General features: G+C 39.9%; 1 protein-coding gene across 2 annotated transcripts in view; it reads right to left on the reverse strand.

The window, feature by feature from the left end:
• Window positions 1-2762: 2762 nt before the first annotated feature.
• Window positions 2763-23110, reverse strand: part of Ttc3 (tetratricopeptide repeat domain 3) — a 99835-nt gene continuing 79487 nt past the window's right edge. For both annotated transcript variants that reach the window (XM_020174717.2, XM_074072668.1), the window contains exons 36-45: window positions 22494-22562; window positions 21339-21435; window positions 19736-19836; window positions 17501-17591; window positions 17029-17130; window positions 13615-13964; window positions 11174-11300; window positions 10847-10981; window positions 7204-7296; window positions 2763-4471 (exon numbers count right to left, since the gene is read on the reverse strand). In XM_020174717.2, the coding sequence (XP_020030306.2) occupies window positions 4397-4471; window positions 7204-7296; window positions 10847-10981; window positions 11174-11300; window positions 13615-13964; window positions 17029-17130; window positions 17501-17591; window positions 19736-19836; window positions 21339-21435; window positions 22494-22562 (1240 nt within the window). In that variant the 3' untranslated portion in view covers window positions 2763-4396. The remainder of the gene's footprint in view (window positions 4472-7203; window positions 7297-10846; window positions 10982-11173; window positions 11301-13614; window positions 13965-17028; window positions 17131-17500; window positions 17592-19735; window positions 19837-21338; window positions 21436-22493; window positions 22563-23110) is intronic.

Genomic DNA, 23110 nt, shown 5'->3' on the forward strand with positions numbered 1-23110 from the left:
CTGCGGGGACACATCTGCCCAGGTCTGTAGTGTAAACCCTCCCACCACAGCTGACTGGGAGCTTCCGATGTGCCACCACTAATCACAGCACGAGCCACAGGACCCATTTTACAGTAGTTCCACAGACACTGTAACATTAACTCCAAGACACAGATAACAAGTTGTTGTTTTTAACGTATGTATTATATACATTTTAATAACAGCTGTGCTTAACCATGAGTCCACAGACTAACTGGCTTTTGTTATTGGGGCCAGCAGGAGCTCACTCCACCACCATACACCTTCACCAATGGCACGGGAATGGCAAAACAGCTCCTTGCTCAGTCAGATGGCCCTACTTGCCAGCACTAGGCAACTTCAAGACAATTTCTACCTCCTTTCTGTAAGGTTTTAACTATTTTCTTGATGGAGAGTGAAAAAATTTAGCTATCAAAACGTGTGAAGCATCTGGGTATTTGTGAAATACCTATTCAAGTTTTGCCTATCTCTGAACATACTGGCTACCTTTTTCTTTGTAAGTAAGTATGTGCTCCACCTTTCACCTTATGGCTTGCCTTTTCACTGTCAATGGCAATGGCAACTTATCAAGGGTTTTCTGTTTTTTGTGGTACTGGGGTTTGAACTCATGGCCCTCAAGCTCACTAGGCAGGTGCTGTACCTAAGCCACACCCCCAGCCCAGTAAGGAAACTCTTAAGAGTTTTAAGAACTTTTCATTCTTACGGTTAGTGCTTTGTTTTCTAAGGAATCTATTTCAAAGGCAGAATTGTCTGTTTTCTTGTAGAAACCTACTTAGGACTATGATCCGTTTGGAAGTGATGTTTGTCTAACTGTGAGCGGTTAAGGGTTTTCCACAGGGATACCCAAAATACAGCTAAAAATCTTTTAACTTGATGGCTGATCAGTCTGCCTTGATGGACAGTTGACTCATTAGGATTTTGTAGTTGATTAGTGGTGTTCAATTTCTGCATTTTGCTAAATATTTTTCCCTTTTAAAAGAGGGATGGGAAGAAAAATATAAAGTGGAGGGAGTGACAGAATGAGAACAGCTCTTGCCCTGAGCCTGGAGGCCTGGAGTACATAGGTCCTCCACTAGGACTGGCCTTATGTAGGCCTCTTTGGAGGCATTAGGACAAATCCCCCAATGAGGGGAACTCTAATCCTAAACCCAAATTGAACAGGAAAGCCACAGGTGAAATTATCCTTCACTATAGAATCACAGTCTCCCCAAAGTCAATTCAGGGAGATCTCAGGATCAAAACTACTTTTCAATGCTTTCCAATCTAGACGTGCTGAGGGAGAACTGTATCTCAGCTAAGAAAACCCTCCTTACAGGACCAAACTCTCCCTATGTCATTTCCAGGCTCTTTTAGTGGGGCTGAGGTTTGAACTCAGGGCTTCATGCTTGCTAGGCAGGCACTCTGCCACTTAAGCCACACCTCCAGCCCTAGTAGTGTCTAGTAATTGTGCAAAATAGGTTTTGTTATGACATTTTCATACACACATGTAGCATACTTCGATCATATTCTCATGGGGCCACCTTTTTCTTTTTTTTTGAGCAGTAGTGGGGTTTGAACTCAGGGAGTCATGGTCATGGGGCCATCTCTTGTTTACTGCTGTGTGAAATGTCTAGCCTGGTGCCCTGCATGCAGTAGGTACTCAGTACACATCTGTGGAATTGTTTCCAGTTTCCATGACAGGCCTGGCTTATCCTTCTCACAAAGCAGGAAAGATATGGACTTCTGTTAGTTCACTATGTCAGACTAGAGAAAACAGAAAGAAAGTAGACATGACTGACAACCAAGTCTTCACATGATTGCACCTTTAAGCAAGTCTATGTGTAGGTGTAACTTTCCCACAGGTTCAGACTGGAGATGATTTGGGCCTGCATTCTGACAAAGTACCCATCACTTGACTGCTTTGCTTTTTTAGCCTACTCAGCAGGTTCCTCGTGAAGCAAAGCCCACCTTTGTCATTGTCTCCTCGAACCTACTTCTCCAGAGGGTCATGCAATGTTCTTAACGGCTTTAGTGTGGTGTGCTAATCACCAGCCATAGTCTTTTACATTACCTTAAAAATGTAACCGTTTGCAGTGTGGGGCTCCCACCTCAATTTTATATTGTTAATTTTACTCATAACAGATTAAGCATGCCAGAGAAAAAATAAAAATTTAAGAGATAGTAATTGCCTTAAGTTCCATATTATTTTGAATTAAATGCTACCAGATTTAAAAATATATATTTATAATTCTTTTAATATACTTGAGTAAAAAGATTTTTAAAAATTTGCTTTCAGTGCTCAGCATACCCGAAAGGTCTTCTAAAAAGGAAATGCTATCAATTAAACTTTCACAGTCTGTGAATCCACAATGCCTCAAAAAAAAAAAAAAACTGAGGAATGTAATTTCTTTAGCATTTTTATATATATTCCCATGAAAAATCTCTTAATTAGCCTAAAACAGTAAACTCTGTGTCATCTCTGTATAAATTTTCCATTCAGAAATTTAAATAGTCAATCTTGTGACCTTTAGTTTGGCAAGCTTTATTTAGGCACAGAGGCATGTTTTGATCAAGGCTTTAAAATGTCCTAAGATGTTTGGTCAAGATATAGCATGGCTGTTCTTTCCAAGTGAAGTCAGTTTTTAAATGTTAGCATAGCAACAGAGGCCTGAATTTTCAGGTGGAATGCATTTTTTTTTTTTTTTTTGGAATGCATTTTAAAAATTACCTAAGAGAGAATGGACAAGAATGACAGCAGACTGCTAGTCTTTTAAAGCTCTTTTATTGACCACTGTTGGACAAATCTAAGGCATGTTCACAAGGCTTTGAAGTTAAGCAAGAACATTCTCCAGACGGTTGCTCTTCCCCTCTTACCCAATGCTGCAAGCCAGTCCTACAGAGTTCATATGCACAGCTCTCAACTCTTCTGAATATACAATGATGTTTCAGGGACCACCATGGAGAATGTTTCAGAATAAGGAGTGAGCTGCACAGACTAAGTCACTAGGACATCACAACTCATGTGGGACACAGGCAGAAGGTGACCAAAGCCATTCATACACGCATGACTCTGGGTTTCCAGTGGAACAAAGAACAGACTGAAAAACGTTTTCTAATCCTTCACATTTGAGAGAAATGGAATGTGTCCAGGATTCAGGATTCATGTTTCTGTATTTACCACTGATTATAGGTCACTAAAAGATTTCTAATTTTTAAATAGCTTCTAATGCAGTTACGGTTTTGTTCTCAGGCCACAGTACAAGATGGCATGCATTACTTTACACAAATGTCAAACACGGAACAAGTGTTAACACAAACACCTCAGGATTGTCTAATTACACAAGTTTCTCTTGTATGGTGGTGAGATAAGAATAGGGAATGAGAGAATGATGGCACCTGGTTCTACACAGCGCCTGTGTGCTCAGCGATGTGCTAGATGGAGACATCCAGGCACTTTTCCACTGAATCATAAAGAAGGCGGAAAGCTGCTAATGAGATTGCAGAGTATTCTGAGAATAAGTTCCGAATGTGGTGTTGGTATGAATACAAAGCCTTGGTTTTTGGGGTAAAAAAGTCTTGACTGATACTAATAAAAATGGTTTTATAACTGAGTTTCAAAAGTCAGATCACATCTTTAAAAGATGAAAAATGAACACTTTAAATATCTGTAAGGGCAGTAAAATAATGCAATGAAAAATCAAAGCACATGGGGTTTTTCATGAAGGGATTTGAATCGTGTGGTTTATATCAGCCAATAGTTTATATTAACTAACAAATTATTAAAATGTGACTTGCTTAAGCCCATTTTCAAAATGCAGAATCTTTAAGGAACATGTAGAGATATCTTTAGGAATGCTGAATGCCATAAAATATTTGTTTTGTTTTTGGTGGTGGTCCTGAAATTTAAACTAAGGACCTCATGCTTGCCTCCTTGCTTGAGCCACCTTCTCCCCAATTTTTAAAGGTCAGTATCTCTCTTGCGGCTCTATTAGAAAAGATTTTTCAAACACAAAAGGAAAACCCTAGAGTATTTGGCCAGGTAAAGAATTCTTACAACTTAAGAACTGCACTCAAAATACTTCCCAAAAGAAGCCACCTACCTGCAAAGAGCTGCTCTGCAGCAGCCCCTACAATGCGGAATGTGACACATGACCTGATAATCAGACAAGGGAAATCACTCAATATCAACTGCATTAAAGTTTCCACTGATTATCTTTGTGACACACAGGGCAAGAGAGTCTTCAAATGTTTGCTTTTTTATACCAAAGGTAGGACGTCGTCATCATTTCAATTCAGCACACAGGTGAACAATACTTTAGTGAAGAGAGGCTACCTAGAGCAGCAGGAAGGTGGTTCCTGGCATTCACTGGGCTTCCCTGTCCAGGAGGGAAGGTGCAGGCTACTCTTCTGACAGGAGGTCACCACTGCCGCAGATAGGGCAAGTGCTCTGCCCTTTAAGCCACTGCTTAATGCACTGAAAAGGAGGAAACAAAATCAGTCAGTGTCTTCAGCACCACGTGGGTCCTTAATTCTCCTGTGCCACTGGATTTCTCCACAGGCATGGCTAATGTCACCTCCAAGTCTGGCAGGGCCTAGAGCTGCCAATTACTCAGGGACCTTGATGTGTGTCAGGCAAAGGAGTCTGGATGAAGCCCCAGAGGGAGGCCTTGCCCTCCCTCCACACCCTGGCTCCAGTCTCAGCTATTGGTTTCACCTGCTCTGACTTGTGGAGGGTGGCATTTTTGTGGCCCATGGACTCCATCACCCAATTCTTAGCTCATCAACATTCTGCTTGGCCTCAGCTCTGGGTTCTCCAACATTCCACAGCCTGTGTGCTCTGCTCCCTGTTGCACCTGGCTGAGCTGCTGCTACCACATGGCTGGGTGTGCATGGAAAGTTGGAAAGCCCTGGCACAGGACTCATCTCTGAAGGCAGCAGACCATGCAAAAGAGGTTCTATGAGTCTTTTCAACTCCTTCTATTGATGGTACTGGCACAAAAACAGACATGAAGACCAGTGGAACAGAATAGAGGACCCAGATATGAAGCCACACAACTATAAGCAACTTATCTTTGACAAAGGAGCTAAAAATATACGATGGAGAAAATAGCAGCCTCTTCAACAAAAACTGCTGGGAAAACTGGTTAGCAGTCTGCAAAAAACTGACACTAGACCCATGTATATCACCGTATACCAAGATTAACTCAAAATGGATCAAGGATCTTAATATCAGACCCCAAACTCTAAAGTTGATACAAGAAAGAGTAGGAAATACTCTGGACTTAGTAGGTATAGGTAAGAACTTTCTCAATGAAACCCAAGCAGCACAGCAACTAAGAGATAGCATAGATAAATGGGACCTCATAAAACTAAAAAGCTTCTGTTCATCAAAAGAAATGGTCTCTAAACTGAAGAGAACACCCACAGAGTGGGAGAAAATATTGGCCAACTATACATCAGACAAAGGACTGATAACCAGAATATACAGGGAACTTAAAAAACTAAATTCTCCCAAAACTAATGAACCAATAAAGAAATGGGCAAGTGAACTAAACAGAACTTTCTCAAAAGAAGAAATTCAAATGGCCAGAAAACACATGAAAAAATGCTCACCATCTCTAGCAATAAAGGAAATGCAAATTAAAACCACGCTAAGATTCCATCACCCCTGTTAGAATAGCCATCATCAGCAACACCACCAACAACAGGTGTTGGCGAGGATGCGGGGAAAAAGGAATCCTCTTACACTGTTGGTGGGAATGTAGACTAGTACAACCACTCTGGAAAAAAATTTGGAGGCTACTTAAAAAGCTGGACATCGATCTACCATTTGATCCAGCAATACCACTCTTGGGGATATACCCAAAAGACTGTTACTCCAGAGGCACCTGCACATCCATGTTTATTGCGGCACTATTCACAATAGCCAAGTTATGGAAACAGCCAAGATGCCCCAGCACTGACGAATGGATTAAGAAAATGTGGTATCTATACACAATGGAATTTTACGCAGCCATGAAGAAGAACGAAATGTTATCATTCGCTGGTAAATGGATGGAATTGGAGAACATCATTCTGAGTGAGGTTAGCCTGGCTCAAAAAACCAAAAATCTTATGTTCTCCCTCATATGTGGACATTAGATCAAGGGCAAACACAACAAGGGGATTGGACTATGAGCACATGATAAAAGCGAGAGCACACAAGGGAGGGGTGAGGATAGGTAAGACACCTAAAAAACTAGCTAGCATTTGTTGCCCTTAACGCAGAGAAACTAAAGCAGATACCTTAAAGCAACTGAGGCCAATAGGAAAAGGGGAACAGGTACTAGAGAAAAGGTTAGATCAAAAAGAATTAACCTAGAAGGTAACACCCACGCACAGGAAATCAATGTGAGTCAATGCCCTGTATAGCTATCCTTATCTCAACCCGCAAAAGCCCTTGTTCCTTCCTATTATTGCTTATACTCTCTCTACAACAAAATTAGAAATAAGGGCAAAATAGTTTCTGCTGGGTATTGAGGGGGGGGCAGAGGGAGGGGGCGGAGTGGGTGGTAAGGGAGGGGGTGGGGGCAGGGGGGAGAAATGAACCAAGCCTTGCATGCACATATGAATAATAAAAGAAAAATGAAAAAAAAAAAACTCCTTCTATTGAGTATTCTATTATTTATCCCTTTTCGAGATTTAATAAACCAATATGGCAGAGACCAGACCTAATCTGTTCTAACTCAGAAGCAGGGGTATAAAATGAAACTCAAAGTACCCAGAACACCAAGACAGTAATACATAAGTCTTGGAAAGTTATTGAACCAGAATCTCCCAGGGTCAGGCACAAGGGCCCCAACTAGGTTTTCTTCTTTAAAATGTTAAACCATTTTCAAACACTACACTAAACTGACAAACTGTTGTCATGTTTATCTATTCAGTTATGTAAGGAATCACTTTTCAAGAAATTAATATTGGGTAAATTTTCTTTCTACCCATGAAATGATGGACAGAAAGGAGTCTCAGAGCTGCAAGTACCCTGGCCCAAGACCAATGACCCCTTTTTTTCCACACCAGTCTTTGCATTGATGTGTGGAGGTTTATAAGAAAATGTTTTTTGGAAACACAAGTACTGATGTGTAGGGGAAAAAAAATTAAAATCACCCATTTTTTTTTTCAAAATATACAGTACATGGTATAAGAGTGCCCAAAGAGAATTCTTACCCCTTTGTGAAACTTGTGCCCACATTTTAGTGCACGCATATTTTTTGATTTGAACACCTCGTGGCATATTTCACAGGAATTTACACCTGGTGCCTGTGGAAACAAACATATCTGAATAGTAAAGATGAAGATATTTTAATGACATGAACCCCTCATGATTCATGATATGAGTGGCCTTCAAATGTTTTTGCCACAGATTGTGGCAAATTATTTTCAATTACAGCTGGACTGAAGAAACAACTTGTTTTTAAATAGCTTCTAAGAAAAAACCCCCATAAAAATACAAAAAGAAAAGTACATTTTTGGACTTCTAATTTTCTCAGAAGAAAAATTGTTTTCTTAAATTTTTTGGTGGGACTGTTGTTTGAACTCAGGGCTTTGCACTTACAAAGCATGCACTCTATTGCTTTAGCCACATCTCCAGTACATTTTTGCTCTGGTTATTCTTGAGATAGGGGTCTTGTGAACTATTTTCCCTAGGCTGGTTTCGAACTGAAATCCTCCTGATCTCAGCTTCCCAAGTAGCTACAATTATAGATGTGAGCCACTGGTGCCCAGCCAGAAAAAAAAGTTTCTTATGGTTAATAAATTCCCAGGTGAAATACTACAAATGCCCATTTATCTCATGCTATGCCTAAAGTGATACCAGCTTAACATTACAATTAATCATTCTTCTAATTACCTAATAGGGATTTAAATCACAACACACCCACACAATGGACTGTCACATAGCCAACTGGAAATTCATAATCCTTAATGCAGAAACTCGGTCACAACAGACCACTGAATAAATGCAGGTGACAGGATAGTACTTATCATACAATTCGGATCTATAAAATTAGAGTATGTATCTACAGTGGTGCCTGGAAAAGAATCTAATATATAATAAATATTAACAGGGTTACCCTGGTTAAGGGGGACTTCATTTTCTTTTTACCATTTTCTGAAGTTTCTATGAACATGGATTACATGTGCAAATCAACACAGAACAAACTGATGGCTCATCCAACAAACACCCACCGTCAGGGATCACATGGGCACAGGACACAGGAGGGATGGAAGGTGCTTTTCTATGTGACAGCAGACCCCAAGTGCCACATAGGCCATCAGGCACAGAGTTCTGCCTGCAGTTCACAGTACCCACTCCAGAGTGCATCATTAACTTCTCCCCTAACTCACTGCTTTAACTTTGAGCCCCTTGAAGGCAGTGAGTCTTGTTTATCTGTGTCTTTAACAGCAGATAAGGTCCCAACAGTCCTGTGCCTGCATGACTGACAATGCAGACCGTCGAAGCGGGGGATTCGGATCAGGGAATTGAGCTCCAGGCAGTGACTAAAGGCTGTGCAGATCCTGAGCTGCTGCACGGGGGTTTACTACCTTTCCCAAGGCACTGCTTGGGCCCAGACAGAGATGGGGGCAGATGCTGTTGTCATCCATGACTCAAGGGGCAAGGGAAAAACGGAGCATCAGCCCTGGGACGTGCAGGGTAAGGCCTCTCCAATTCCCTCTGCAAAGCTCAGAGCCATGTTATGTTGTAAAACCCACACTTAACTTGTTTCCGAGTGTGGAAAAACGGTAACAGTATATTTCTAAGTAAAAAGGAAAATCACAATTTTAAAACATTGAAATATTCCTCCCAAAGGACATAAAAAGTATGACTACTCAGCTTTGGTGAAATTCATGTATACACACAAAGGAGTTCAAAAAAGTAGTATCAATGTGATAATACTGACTAGAGGGTAGAGTTTAAGGTTTGTTTTTGAGATGGGGTCTTGATATATTGTCCAGGTTGGCCTTGAATTTTCAATCCTCCTGCTTCAGCCTCCCAAGTAGCTGGGATTACATATGTGTGCCACGTGTAATCCCAGCTTTAGAGAATGCCCATTTTGTCTATATTTTCTATTGTGAACAAGTACTATTTTTGAAATTTAAAAATACAAAAGCTTTCAATTTAAAAAAACTACCCATGACTACCAAGGAAAGTCCCACTGTGAATATATTTTTTTCTTAAAATTTGGTAAGGTTTCAGCTTGTACATTAATTCTTATCAACACCAACTGTGAGGCAGAAAGCCCTCCCTCCTTCAGATGATTAGCTAGACTGTACCTGGGGTAGGGGTGGTCAGTAGTGCACATGTGGGCACACACACGAATGTGACCGCCCAAGAAAGAATCTTGCCTGGAGGACCACAGAGCATGGGAACCATCGGAAATACCTGGGAGAGATGAAGACTCCAGACGGGCCATGCAGAAATGCCCTCCCTAGGGTGGGGTGGGGGTGAGATCCTCTGTGAGCTGAGACCATGCAGTGTGTGGGAAATCTTCAATGGGTAGTAGAAAGTGAAAAATGTAGTAGGAGTAATAAAAACAAATTTACAAAAAGACTTGATGCTAGCCCAAGTTAACAAACTAGCACTCTTTGTGCAATCTTGCATTGCTGACTCCCTAGTGAGAATGGCATGAGGTCTGCAGCTCTTTTAATGTCATTCACACTCTGGCATCACAGTTGCAGAAGTGAGAAGTGGTGCTCTACACCAGATTCCAATCTAAAGCCTCCTGCCCAAGCCATGGGCCCTCTTTTCAACCACATGTGCATCCCTAGTGGGTCTCAAGCATTGGTTAGTCAGTATGGGAAGATTAGGAATGACATGCTGCATGCTCTGAGCTATATCCACATCTTCAAACAATCGAGCATTTGTGCCTTGATTTCCTTATTATAAAATGTGGACAATTATAAGCTCTTATCAATTCAGATCATAGATGTAATAGAATTTTGTAAAATGTTCTATGTAAATGTAAACAATTCTTATTGCCTAAAAGGAAAATAAATGACTTAATTCAGCATGTCAAATTTAAGACACATTTAGCCCCTCCCAGGGACAAGGCACAGGGCAGCAAGCAGCCTTTCTGGAGCACAGTGCCGACTTGGCCATTGCACAGCAGCACTTAACCGAGTGACAGCATGGACATGTAGATGCTACCTGGGCTCACAGTGGTGTTAAGTGATGTGACCCAGTCTGTGCGATTCCAAAGCCCATGGTTATAAAGAATAAAATTATCCAAAAATTATTTTTCCCAACTACTCAAAATACTACACTCAATATGAGAAATCAACACACTTGACCATGTGCAGCAAAACACTAGCCAGAGAGAGAAGGCCCAGACCCCTGGCACAGTCTGAGCTGTCACTCAGGCAGGGCTGTTCCCTGCTCTGTGCATGAGGCGCTCATCACAGTCACTCAACTGCTGGTCCTAACTGGGCATCTTCAACACAGTGTAATCTGGTTTCTAATTTTAGGATCAAACAAATTAGGTCTAGAAGTGAAGAGAAAGGGGATAAATCATGGATTAAAAATTCTGCTTCTTAGCTCACACCTGTAATCCTAGCTACTTAGGAGGCAGAGATCAGGAGGATGGCAGTTAGAGGCCAGCCCTAGGGAAATGGTTCACAAGATCCTATCTCGAAAATACACAAAACAAGGCAGGCCTAGTGGCTCAAGTGGTAGAGCACCTGCCTCGCAAGTGTGAGGCCCTGAGTTCTAACCCAAGTGCTGCTAAAAAAAACCCCAAAACACCCCAAAACTGCTTCCTCCATATTCTTCATTGGAAAGCAAACTGGCTACAGTTATACATGTAACACTCACAGGGATATCTTCTGTTTTTTGCCCCTTGGTTTTGTATGATGGTCCAATAACCACTGAGGGTGGGCCCTGGGAGGACCTGGTCACAGAAGCAGCAGAACTGGTCTCAGATGTCCTCTTGTCCTTTTCTGGATTTGGCTACAGAGACAATGAGGTGGGTAGAGGTGAAGGAGGTCACAAGAAAGCCAAGTCCAGTTACCTAAAAGCTCCACTGTCTTCTGCCTTGACTAAGTTGCTCTCTATACTGGAGTCTCCCCCTCCCCCCCATTCTCACATTTTATAAATAAATAAGGATGAAGCTAGATATTTTCTTGCATCTGGATGAAATACCTTTTTCTTTTTCTCTTCATCTAGAATATGCTCTGTCACTCTTTCAACAATTTCATCAATACGTAATCCTGAGAGTGAGTTCTTGTTTTTGCTTCGAACTTTTTTGATAAAACCAGCAAGCTCGGTGCTGAAAGGGAAAGCGAGTAATAAAGAACACGACAGTATTTCCACTGCTGAGAAAGAATGTGTGCCAATGTTAATGCCATGGCCCAACCCCAAAATACAAAAAAACAAACACAAAAAGGGTAATATTCAGACCACATGTCAATAGTACAAGTATACTGGAAAAGGAAAACTATTTTAAACCATACTCTGAGAAGTTGTGAAAATTTTACTTTCAGAACTGGGGGTGGAATTCAGGGCTTTGTGCTTGCGAGCCAGGTGCTCTACCACTTCAGCCATGCCTCCTGCCTGCACTATTTTTTAAAGATACTATTTCAAAATAATTCCCAAGTAACATCGTATCTGCTCAGTCCATGTGGGATGCCATCTCTTTTAGAAAATGAACTTCACTTTTAGAGGAGACTGAGGGGGAAGAAGGAAGAAGAGAACCATAGAGAGCGAATGACACTGAGATACATTACATCTGTGTAGGAACAAGACAATGAAGTTCACAGACAACTGCTGAACAATATGGGGTAGGGGAAAGGGTAAGAAAGAATAACAGACAGGGTTAGACTGATTAAAATATAATTACAGGTAAAATACCAAATACCAAAATACCCACTGAACAATGAAGGACAGAAATGTAAATTAGCAGGTCATGTTAAGGGGAGGGTCCTACTGGGAGGAGGAGGGCAAATGAAGAGAGTAAAGGAAGGTGAATATAGTTGATGTATTTTTCTCCCCATGTATGGATATGGAACACTGAAACCTGTAGAAGTCATTTTAAGAAGTGGGTGGGGAAGAGGGAGAATGATGGAGAGGATGAACCAAAACAGGTACATTGTAAGCATACATGGAAATGTCACAATGAAACCCCTATACAACTATCATATACAATAAAAATGTAAAACAAAGTGGACTTCGTACAGTCTAGATACGTCATGCTTTATACAAATCACTGAATGATTAAGTATAGCATTGGTTTGGCCTTGAAATCAATAAAATCTTTCTATCCAAGAAGAAACCTAGTTTTTCAGACTTCTTCCCTTGAAGAAAGTGACCAAAAAGGTTCACAGCCTGACTGTCTCACAAGCGCCATCAAATGGGAATGACATCATTACTCAATATGTGTGCCACTGCCCCAAAGAGCTCAGCTCTCAGCATTTGAACCCGCTTCTGCTTGATTTCTCAAACTCTGTGAAAGTTAATCAAGAGTGCAGACAATTAATTTGTAGGATACTTCTGGTGATTATGACTTGAATATTTTTACAACCAGTATGAAAACTGCTAGTGGGAGAACTTAAGATTCTGTTTCTCAAACTTAAGGTAATATGCCCAGGTGCAGACAAAATACACTTATTTTCTTTTTTTTTTTTTTTTTTGGCAGTACTGGGGTTTGAACTCTGGGCTTCTCACTCCACCAGCCACAATATACTTATTTTCAAATGGGCAGGGCTCCACTGCTATATAAAACATTAATTCTGGCCAACCTTAATGACTCTGTTCTCAAATTTCAAGTGCAAAACCTGTAATTAACATTTTCCAAGAGAAAGAAGTAAGGCAGACACAGGGAAAGGGTCATTCTGCCCGTGTGGATTCCTTTCTACTGAGCTGCCCCAAGATCACCTCTGCCTTCTTGAACAACCTGGACAGCAGAAGTGCCAAGGGAGTAAGAAACACTACTGAAGTGCTAACAATCATACCCAACTGATTCACAACTTAATTGACTCAGGTGTGAGCAGCTCTTCTCCATGCTTGCAAGAATCCTTTATGATGTGTCTACATACCTCATTCACTATCCAATTCAATCTTGTTTTTAATTTCATACCCCTACCAAATCAGAGGTCTTGTCTACAAAGTGTTAAGTTGCTTCTGTCTTCTTTGCTATATGTGATATGTTTACCACACAACTACACATAACTATTATTTTATACATTTACTGATTCCATAGCAAGTAGTGTTGGAAAGTATTACTGACCTCATGAAATTCTTAGTAAGTTATTATGGGTTGTGTATCATTAGTACGTGTTGTTATCAAGGGCTCAATGTTTTCATTAAGAAATTTATTTGAGGTCTGAGAGTGTAGCACAGTGCAAGAGCTCTTGCCTAACATACACAAAGCTCTGGATTCAATTCCCAGCACCATAAAAAAGAAAAAAAACTGAAAATACTTACTCACTTCCATTTTTATGAAAAGAAATGGGGCACCTGTCTTCCTGAGCAAAATAATTACTCAGTCCTTTCCGTATCAATCCCTAACTGGCTATGATTTGATGTGATCAGTAAACCTTAGTTTGATGAAGTACTTAACAGGCACAAACATTTCCTATTTGTACCTGCTGTAACTTGGGAACAGCACTGATAGGTGCTCAATGATACTGTTGAATGGCCTTTTCGGAGACTGGCTTGAATGAGTCACACATCCTGGAGAAGGGGGTTTCTGATCAGGCTCAGGGCTTTGTTCTGCCGGAGCTGCCTGGCCAGCCCTCTTAGGCTCTGACTGCTGAGCAAACTCAGGCTGGCGAGATGGTGACCCTGGTGACAGTGCAGAAGGAGTGTGCTCTGGACAAGCAATGGCAGAGAACAGAGTCAGATCCCTGTGAACTGGTCCACTTTCACTGCTTGCAGAAGTCAGGGACTCTGGATCTTCAAGGCCCACAGACTCAGAGGGCAACTTAGGACGAATCTGTGAAGAAAACACCACAGTAGTTAGATCATTCAAGGTTTGCCTTGAATTAAAAAAAGAAATGTAACTGTACTGAAGTGCACAGCAAACTTGAATACAATAAATTAAAATTTTGTTTTAAAAGAATTACTGATCACAATTTGCTAGCTGTTAGAACAGATGGAGATCTGTGACCTCTAAATAACTCTGTCATTTTCTCTGTAAAATCAGAAAAACTGCGTGAATGAGATGTTCCACCTGCCTACTGGCCCTTCTTCAACATCTACCTACCTGCATATCTCCAGTCTCCACCTACCTGCACCTTCCTATTCACAGTTAAATTTGTGGCTGACTCATCAAAACCAGCTGTTCCAACACTTGCCAAAGCTCCCTCTATCCCACTAAGCCACAGTGACACCCACCAGTGCTGGCTGCCTCCTCTTTCTCAGAAAGTTCCCCTCTGTTCAGTGTCCACTTTGCTCACTCTCGCCAATCAGGCTACAACAGCTTTCCTTTGTACTTCTTCCCCCTGTCTGCGCCCTAAGTATGAATGGCCCTGGTGCTACCTTCTTCCAGGCTACTTCCCATTCTCTTAGGTCCCAGGGGGCTTGGCTCACTGCTGATTAATACCCACTTTTTAAAGTTTCTAGTCTAGAATATCTTCCCAAAATCCATATCTGTACATCGACTTGGGTGACCCCAGAGCAACCCAAACTCACTGTACTCAAAATCATCCCAGATTCCTCACACAGTGTCCCAGTCTCATGAGCAGCACAGTTCTTTCAACTCTGCTTCTAACATCTCTCCCTCCTGTTTCTCTTCCCTCCACGCCCATAGCCACTCCCTCATTCAGACACTGCTGATTGCAGTAAACTAATAACCAGCTAAGTGGGACTCACTCTAGCTCATCATCCTGACTTTTCCAAACTGCCATCCAGCTCATCTCTATAAAGTACCAATCTGATGTTCCCTTACTTGAAATGAAACTTTTTTTTTAGGTACTGGGGTTTGAACTTAGGGCCCTGTGCTTACCAGGCAGGCACTCTACCACCTGAGCCACACCCCCAGCCCTTCAGACCCTTTGCTTGAAACTTAAGACTATTTTTCTAGTGACCTAAATAACTGTTCAAACTGCTTAATACAGCTTAGAGAACAAGGTTTCTTTGGTCCTGGCCCCTAGATACTTCTATAGTCATTCTCTCTACAGCTGCCCTTGTCAGACTGTGCTTCGTTCAGTTGTAAATGGAGTATGTTCCTTTTTTTGAACCTCACAATACGCTGTTTCTTCCATCTGGAGCTCTGACCTCTACACATCACAACTTGCTCCCTTCTTACTCAAAAGCTCACCCTCTACTCCTTCACTTGGTCTGCCCCACTTCTAGACTGCTGTCTCACTGAGAGGAATTCTACCTGGGAATCTTCCTCGGAGGCTAACACCTCTAGACCAGGCTACAATATTCTGCCATGAAAAACCTCAGGAGGCTCTGCTTGTAACTGTAGGTTCAAGGTCTGTCTTTTCCCAAGCCCGCAAACACTGAGGGCCCAGCCCACATCTAATCTTGATCACAAATCAACACCGAGTAAACGGACAATAGAGAAATGAGACACAAAGTAAGCAGTCTTTGGGGCCAAAGCTGCTGGCTTTGTTGAGAGTTGCCAGGATTGTGGGTATGAAATTCTTTTGAGTTATAAAACTACAAAAACTAAAATGATAAGTTAATAGTAAAATAGTCTACTGAGATCCAAAGTTTTTCTCTTCATATCTCTGTAAGAACTTGGAGAAACTGTAAATGAGAAGTGATCTTTAATTCTAAATTAAATCCTATTCCTCACTCAGTCTGATAGAGAGAAAAAAAGTTTGGATCTTGATAGAATATTTTACTTTGTTCAAGGTGGTCCCGCTTTCCACCCTTAAAATGTTTAAGTCCTGGCTGATTAAGAAGCTGGGCATCCACAGTAAGGAGATCTAATATGCAGGACAGAAGGACCATACGGGCAAGGCCCAGGCAGCAGTCCCTGGCCGAACTTTTAGGGGAAGGCAAGATGCAGAGATCATCTCTAGGGAGATGAATAGTCCAGGCAAAGGTCTGGCAATAGCAAGAAGGTGCAAATGAGGTGCTAGGGAAAATAACCTCTGGTTTTAGCAACCAGGAGATTTTAACATCATGCCAAAACATTCTGAAATCCATCTCTAATCAACCCTTCAACTGTCTTTACATTCCTTTAGTCTGATCATCTTTGGTGTAATTCATTTCAGTTCAGTATTTATAAAGCATCTGCTCTGTGTCTAAATCTCAGAAACCTGTACCTCAGGTTATAATTAAGTAATACTAGGGTTAGCCACACTGTAAAACCACAAAATATAATTAATGCTTTGCTTTACTGTGCTATGCATTTTAAAATAAAAAGATAGGTTTGACAATCTCTATTATTCAGAAGATTCAGGACATAGCTTAAATTACAAGTAAAGAACATTGTGTCACCTCAGCAAAGCTCTGCACTTCTCTGGCATAGCAATGCTTGTTTTGTATTTGATAAAGAAACATCTCAATTATAAGATTTTGGTTTTGGGGCTAGGTTGTCTGGCTCAAGTGGTAGAGTACCTTCCTATCAAGTGTGAGGCCCTGAGCTCAAACCTCAGTACCACAAAAAAAAAGATTTTGGTTTTATACCTCCAAGTATCGAGTAATGAGTATAATCCCAGGTTGTAATGGTAGAGGGCCTTATTCAACCACAGGCACCTGCTACTCCTGGACTATTTGGTCAAGTGCAAAAATACATGCATTTGCACATGTACACACGTACAGATGGACTAAGGAATGTGCAGTGGTAGGGACAGGGGAAAACAGTTTATGTCAGTCCTTCACTCACGCACAGCTGTGGAAAACTGATCCCCATCTATTTATGCTAGAATGGCTAAAGCTTAAAAGGTTAATGAATAGCACCAATAATGAAAACACTAAAGCAGTCATCACACTATCCCGTCCCCATTCTCAGAAAACAGTAGTATCGACAAGCTACTTTGGCCAGTTAAGAAAAATGTGTGGCTCATTACTCCCCCACAAAATAGATTTGACAGACTCACTGTGTTACAGGCAGGAAATGAAAGCTCGGAAATCTGCACTTTAGAAAGTTCACTGAGCCGAGAACCATCTTTAACTGCTTTTATGTGGTCGTCAAACTGAGACTGTGGGTAGAAAGGAAAATGTGAAGTTTTTCTAGCAAATCCAATGGAAAACCACAATTTTCAATTAATATTTTTTCTTATTATACATTACAAATGGTCAAGACTTTCTTAATAAACACTGAGATGCAAGGTAGTAAGACAATTATTTCTTATAAGAAGTTCAAATAAGACCTCATTAATCAGAATGCTCTGAAGCTCTATCAAATATAGCTAATCCATCAATCATGAAAAATTTATAGTAATTTCAACAAAAAAACCACACTTTTGCTATTAATATTTTTTTTAAAATGTTTTAAAGATGACACAAGTCTCCTGAGAACTGTAACTACTTTAAAGATTTTGACAGAATTATGAAATGTTTATAGCTTACCTTTGCTTTCTCAATTTCTTTTGTAACATTAGAAATAAACGATTCCCATGATTGTGTCTCAGACTCCATGTCAGGACATGCTGCAGAATCGCTGAAAAAGTGTAAAAATATGAAACTGCTTAATATTTACTTTAAAAATTGAAACAATGAGAAGCATTAAATACAAACGAAAACAGATGAACACAAGAAAATGATCCACTTAACATGACTACACACAAAAAAACAATTATTTTTAAAGAATTAGGTATCTTGTCTAACTTGTCATTGCAGACACTGCAGAAAATCTTAAGGACTGATGTATCAAAACCAAAACAAAACAACCCTAAAACTGGTGAACAGAGAGAAAATATTGCCCTGAATTTTAATTTATTTCCCCCAAATTGATAATTTGACATCTTCATGTTTAATATTAAAGCTGTCTTTGCATTAAAAAAATTTTTTTAAAAGACAGTCTGGAACACTGAAACTGTTCCAATAAAACCTATATCCCCACCTCGCTAAAACTAAAAGGATGGGGCCTGACCTCAGCACTTGATGAACGTGACCTACTGATGATGACAAACATAATACTCTCCAAGAAGACCAACAACACCATCAACCTGTGATTGTGTCAGTTCTCATAGATCTTAAAGAAAAAAACAATGTTTCTTTTCACCCTTTCTCTTTGGCTATCCTGTGGAATAGGCAGAATTAGCATAGCATCCTCAAGAAAGAATTTACATATATACAAAGCTTAATGGAAGGAAGGCCATATATACTGCTGGATAAAGTAAGATATCTTTGTTTCCCAGGTAAGTCAGGACCCACAGCCTATGGGGAGCACTTAATGGGAACTTTTAAACACCACTTGGTCTCAGCCTATAATCAGAATTGATGTATCTGTTTACCATGAATCAGAAAAGATTTCTGGTGAAAAAAAAACTAAATCTTGAAAATAAAGGAAGAGGGCAGGCAGAGTGGTTCAATTAGTAGTGCATCTGCCTAACAAGCATGAAGCCCTGTGTTCAAACTCCAGTCCCAACAAAAAAAAAAAAAAGAAAGAAAGAAAGAAAGAAAATAAAGGAAGAAAGAATTGTACACTAATGCTTTTTCCATAACCCACAGGATCAATCTCTGGTTCAACTTGAGGGCTTGAAATTTGAATCAAAAAGCAAGCACTAGGAAGAATAAACAATATGGGATTAAAAATGCAAAACCAGTGTGCATAACATCATAAAAGAGCCATGTGAAAAGTAATCTTATGTGTGAAAACACCCATAGAGGGCTGGGGCTGTAGCTCAGTGGTAGAGCTCTTGCCTAACGTGTGTGAGGGGCCCTGAGTTCAAATCCCAGTACTGCAAAAACAAAATCCACATGGAGAAGTGCTACATGCCAGGCTGAAGAAGAGCTCCCCCATTCCCAGGTAAACCTTATTCTAAAAACAAAGCAAAACAAACAGAAACAGGTAATGATTATGAGAACTGAAAAAATTTAACACACAAGACTAGCCATTGTAGTAACAGGTCCCAAACCCTGGAGACTGTTACGTAACAGTTGTTCTAGAAAGCCACTGGGCAAAAAGTTTTGGTTTTTTTTCAATGTTTATTTTTAGTTTTTTTTAAAGTTTTTTTTTTTGTCATATTATTGTTGTACTGGGGTAACATTTTAACATTTACAAAAGTTCTTACAATATATCATAGTTGAATTCACCCTCTTTATCCCCCCACCTCAATTCCTGGAATAGTTTCAAAGGTGTCATTTTTCTAGGACAAAAAGTTTAAGAAGCTTTGAAAATATTATCTTTGTTCCAGAAATATTTTTGCATAGAAATGATTAGTAATGTACATAAAGACTGAACTATAAGGATTTTTAATGCAGTGCAGCTTATGTTGACAAAAATTCACAAACAATTTAACTGTCTCACTTCAGTGATAAATCATGAAGTGTCTGCATGCTGGAATACAGTCCAACTTTTCAGAATCAGGTTGGAAAACTATAGTTATCAATATGAAAAGATTTTTCCTAAATGCTAGTGGGAAAAATGTGCAAATTTTCATTCTTACAAATACTTAATGAAAAGATTTAGAACACAGATGATTTTAAAAATAATTTTTATGTTTTGGTTTTCTACAATTGAACATGTATCAATTGTATAACCATTGAAAATAAAATGGTCCTAATCTTTAAAAAGTGTGTCAAGTCTTCTAACTTCATTTCCTGAAGACATGCTAAAACGGACACATGGGAGACACATACCTGCTCGTTAGCTTGAGGTTCTGAAGATAAGCTTCTGCTTGTGATGCCATGACCTGTAACTTAAACACTTCACTCTCCTTCCAGTTCTCAAGCACGGATAGCTGCCGGTAAATTAAGGATGTTTAGGTATTTTATAAACAAAAACCTAAAAATATTTTAAGTAAACATTCCAGGCCACTTTCCAGATTCTTCTTAAATAAGGTCTGAGGACAGGATCACCAGGACTTGATAATGTCATTTCATCAGATGTAGACAAATGACAACTTTGAGATTTGAGAAGAGAATAACGAAAGCACACTAAAATCATCTACTTTAGTGATCCTTCTTGCAGATAAAAAACTGTGAGCATGGCTTTCTGCACAAGTCCTATACAAGCACAGAGCACGGCCAGTGAGGGTCTGCAGAGTAATGCTGAGGCTGCATACTCTCAATCAAAAAGCCCCAAAGAAGGTGATCCCAGCACTAACAGCAAAAGGCTCTGGAGCCGCTTTCAAAACTTCAGATTCCTTGGCTTCCTCACAAGCCAGCTGGCCATTTCTGTGGCTAGAATCACATTACTGCAGGAAATGTAGAATAGCCCACTTCAATTCAGGTGCCAGTAACCGTGACAGAGCCCCAAAGTGGTAGTAAACATGACTCAACAAGCTCAACAATGCCGATGCTGGAAGACATTGGCTATTTTCCCCTCCTTTCCTTACAAGCAGCATCACAGTCAATATTTAATTGAAAACCCTAATGTTTATAAACTACATAAGTAATTGTTTTCTTATTTTCCAAGAACAATCATAGCCCACATGTACTAATAAAAGTCTTTTTTTTTCTCTCAGCTAGAAAAAATATACACAAATCATGCTTTAGAAACTAAAGAAAATTGGGCTGGTGGAATGGTTCAAATGGTAGAATGCCTACCTAGAAAGTGTGAAAAATCCTGAGTTCAAACCCAGTAACATCACACACACACACACACACACACACAACACACACACACACACAAAACCAACTACAGAAGCTAAAGGCAGACATCATTGCTTTCCTTTTTGTCTCTGTGGTTTCTCGACTAGTACACCTGCATTGGTACATATTGTTCTAGGGAGAGGGGGAGTGTGGTGTGTTTATTGTGTTTTTTTAGGACAGGGTCTCACTATGTACACCCAGACTAGCCTCAAACTCACAATTCTTCCATGTCTACTTCCTTAGTGCTGGGATTACAAGTGAGAACCACCATGCTCAACTAGTGGTACATCTTTAGTGAGTTATTTTCATTTGTTTCTCAAGGATTGGCAAATATGTCTCATGGTTGGCTATTTCAAGGTAAATTACCTGATTAAAGCTATTCTGTGTATAGTATGGGAAAATGCCTAAATTATAATGTTAAGTAAGGAAAGCATAGTATAAAATTTGGTGTATATTCTGTGTATATCTATGTAATACAAGTATAAAAATTAAAAAGGTAAGGAAAAAGAGTGATTACTTTAGGCAGAGATGATGGTGATAGCATATCACTTATGCCCACACTTTTCAGTAATATCATCATGTACTTAAAACACAACAGGGAACAGTGACCTCTGCCACATCTGCCAGTCACCAAGTGTCATGGACTCACCTCGGCAGCCACAGCTCTGTGGTGACTCTCTTCACAATTTTCTTTCCCTTTCTTTACACACTCTTCTATTTTCATTTTCTCATCTGTAAATGTCTTACTGTACATGTGAAAAAACACAAACAAAATCTTCTTGAAAACAAATTCAGCCAGTGAGATTACAAAGGCTTTAGGCCAGGTCACCTTTGACTTCACGCCACCTCTTCTAGAGTGACGTCCTGCCTCCTATTTTACCATTCAGTTTAGGCTCACGTGTGATCCCTTCACTTACAAGATATGAAATCAAAAGTGATCTGGTAGAAATGCTGAGAAACAGGTGAGGGAGCTGCACCAGTTTACTGGTTTTACAAGGGTAGGTGAAGTACAATCTGGCTATATTAACAAACTTCAAATACCCCTCACCTTCTGAGCCAGAAATTCCACTTTGACATATACTATAAGAAAATGATCCAAAGCAAAAAAGTGATCTGCACAAATTGTTCACAGCTGTACTTTCATGGCAGCTGAAAAGGGAAAAGAAACTAAAATAATACTGGTGGCCATAGACCAAGATGGAAATGTGCCTGTGAAACAGTATGAAAGGAGAATAGCAAAAGCTACCACTGATGACTGGTTACCAGCATGCGGGACATTATGAACATTAGTAAACATTAAAAGGAAACTCTCTGCAGGTTCCTAATAAAAGCTATTTAATGAACATATCATTACAGAGCAACAAATTACTATTCGATATTTGAGATTAACATTCTGAGTACTACAAAAGTTGGCTTTTTTTTGTGATACTGGGGATGGAATCTAGGGCCTCATACATGCTAGGCAAGCGCTTCCACCCCTAGCTACTTCCCCAGCACCACCAAAAAGCTTTTCAAATACATTTTTAGTTTCAAGTTAATTCAAGAAAATCAAAGGAGTAACTGACAAGAATTTCAGGATTTTTTTATACTGACTATAGAAAGCAAAAGAAGAAACCAAGTGAAATAAAAATAACAGAAGGTTAAAATATATAAATATTTATAAGTCTTAGTTTTAAAATGAAATTGCAACAAAAACAGAAATATAATTATTTAAAGGACACAGAGAAGCAACAATATACTTAGAAGTCTAGTATGATTGTTTTTGATAGTAAATATATAAAAAATAGATTAAAGCTTAATTTGCCTGATTTCAAGGGTCTGTTCCAGATGTAGTTCACATTCCTTGTCCATGCCATCATTCTGCTGGGTAAACCTATGAAAGCACAGTCACCAAAGTTTAACTTTCAGATTTTTTCCAACAGCATTCTTCACAGTGAATTGCACTCTATCTACACAAGCATTTCTTGAACTTTTTATGTTTCTATTCTTTGTTTCATTTCTAGTATCTTCTAAATAGACAAAGAATTTGGTGGTGTTTTCTTTCTGAGAAATTTTGCTCTTACACTTGGAGGACAGATCAGATTTTCCTTCACTCCAAGTTATGTACCTAGGAATTTACCTCAGGTGGCATCTCCTTCAGTGTAACCAGTAGCTCTCCTTTAAGTGACAGTAGGGTTCTCAGTCAAAATGATAATAGTCTCCTATTCTTTTTAGGGGGGGCACAATTATTGGGGTTTGGGGAGAGGTTTTTTTTTTTTTTTTTTTTGTCTTTTCTTTTTTGGTGCTGGGATCGAACCCAGGGCCTCACGCATGCTAGGCAAGCGCTGTACCACCGAGCTACATCCCAGCCCTGGGGTTTGAACACAGGGTTTCTTCGTGCTTGCGAGGAAGGTGCTGTATTACTTAAGTCATGCCTCCAGC

Source organism: Castor canadensis, chromosome 5 (assembly GCF_047511655.1).
Source record: "Castor canadensis chromosome 5, mCasCan1.hap1v2, whole genome shotgun sequence".
Taxonomy (NCBI): Eukaryota; Metazoa; Chordata; class Mammalia; order Rodentia; family Castoridae; genus Castor; species Castor canadensis.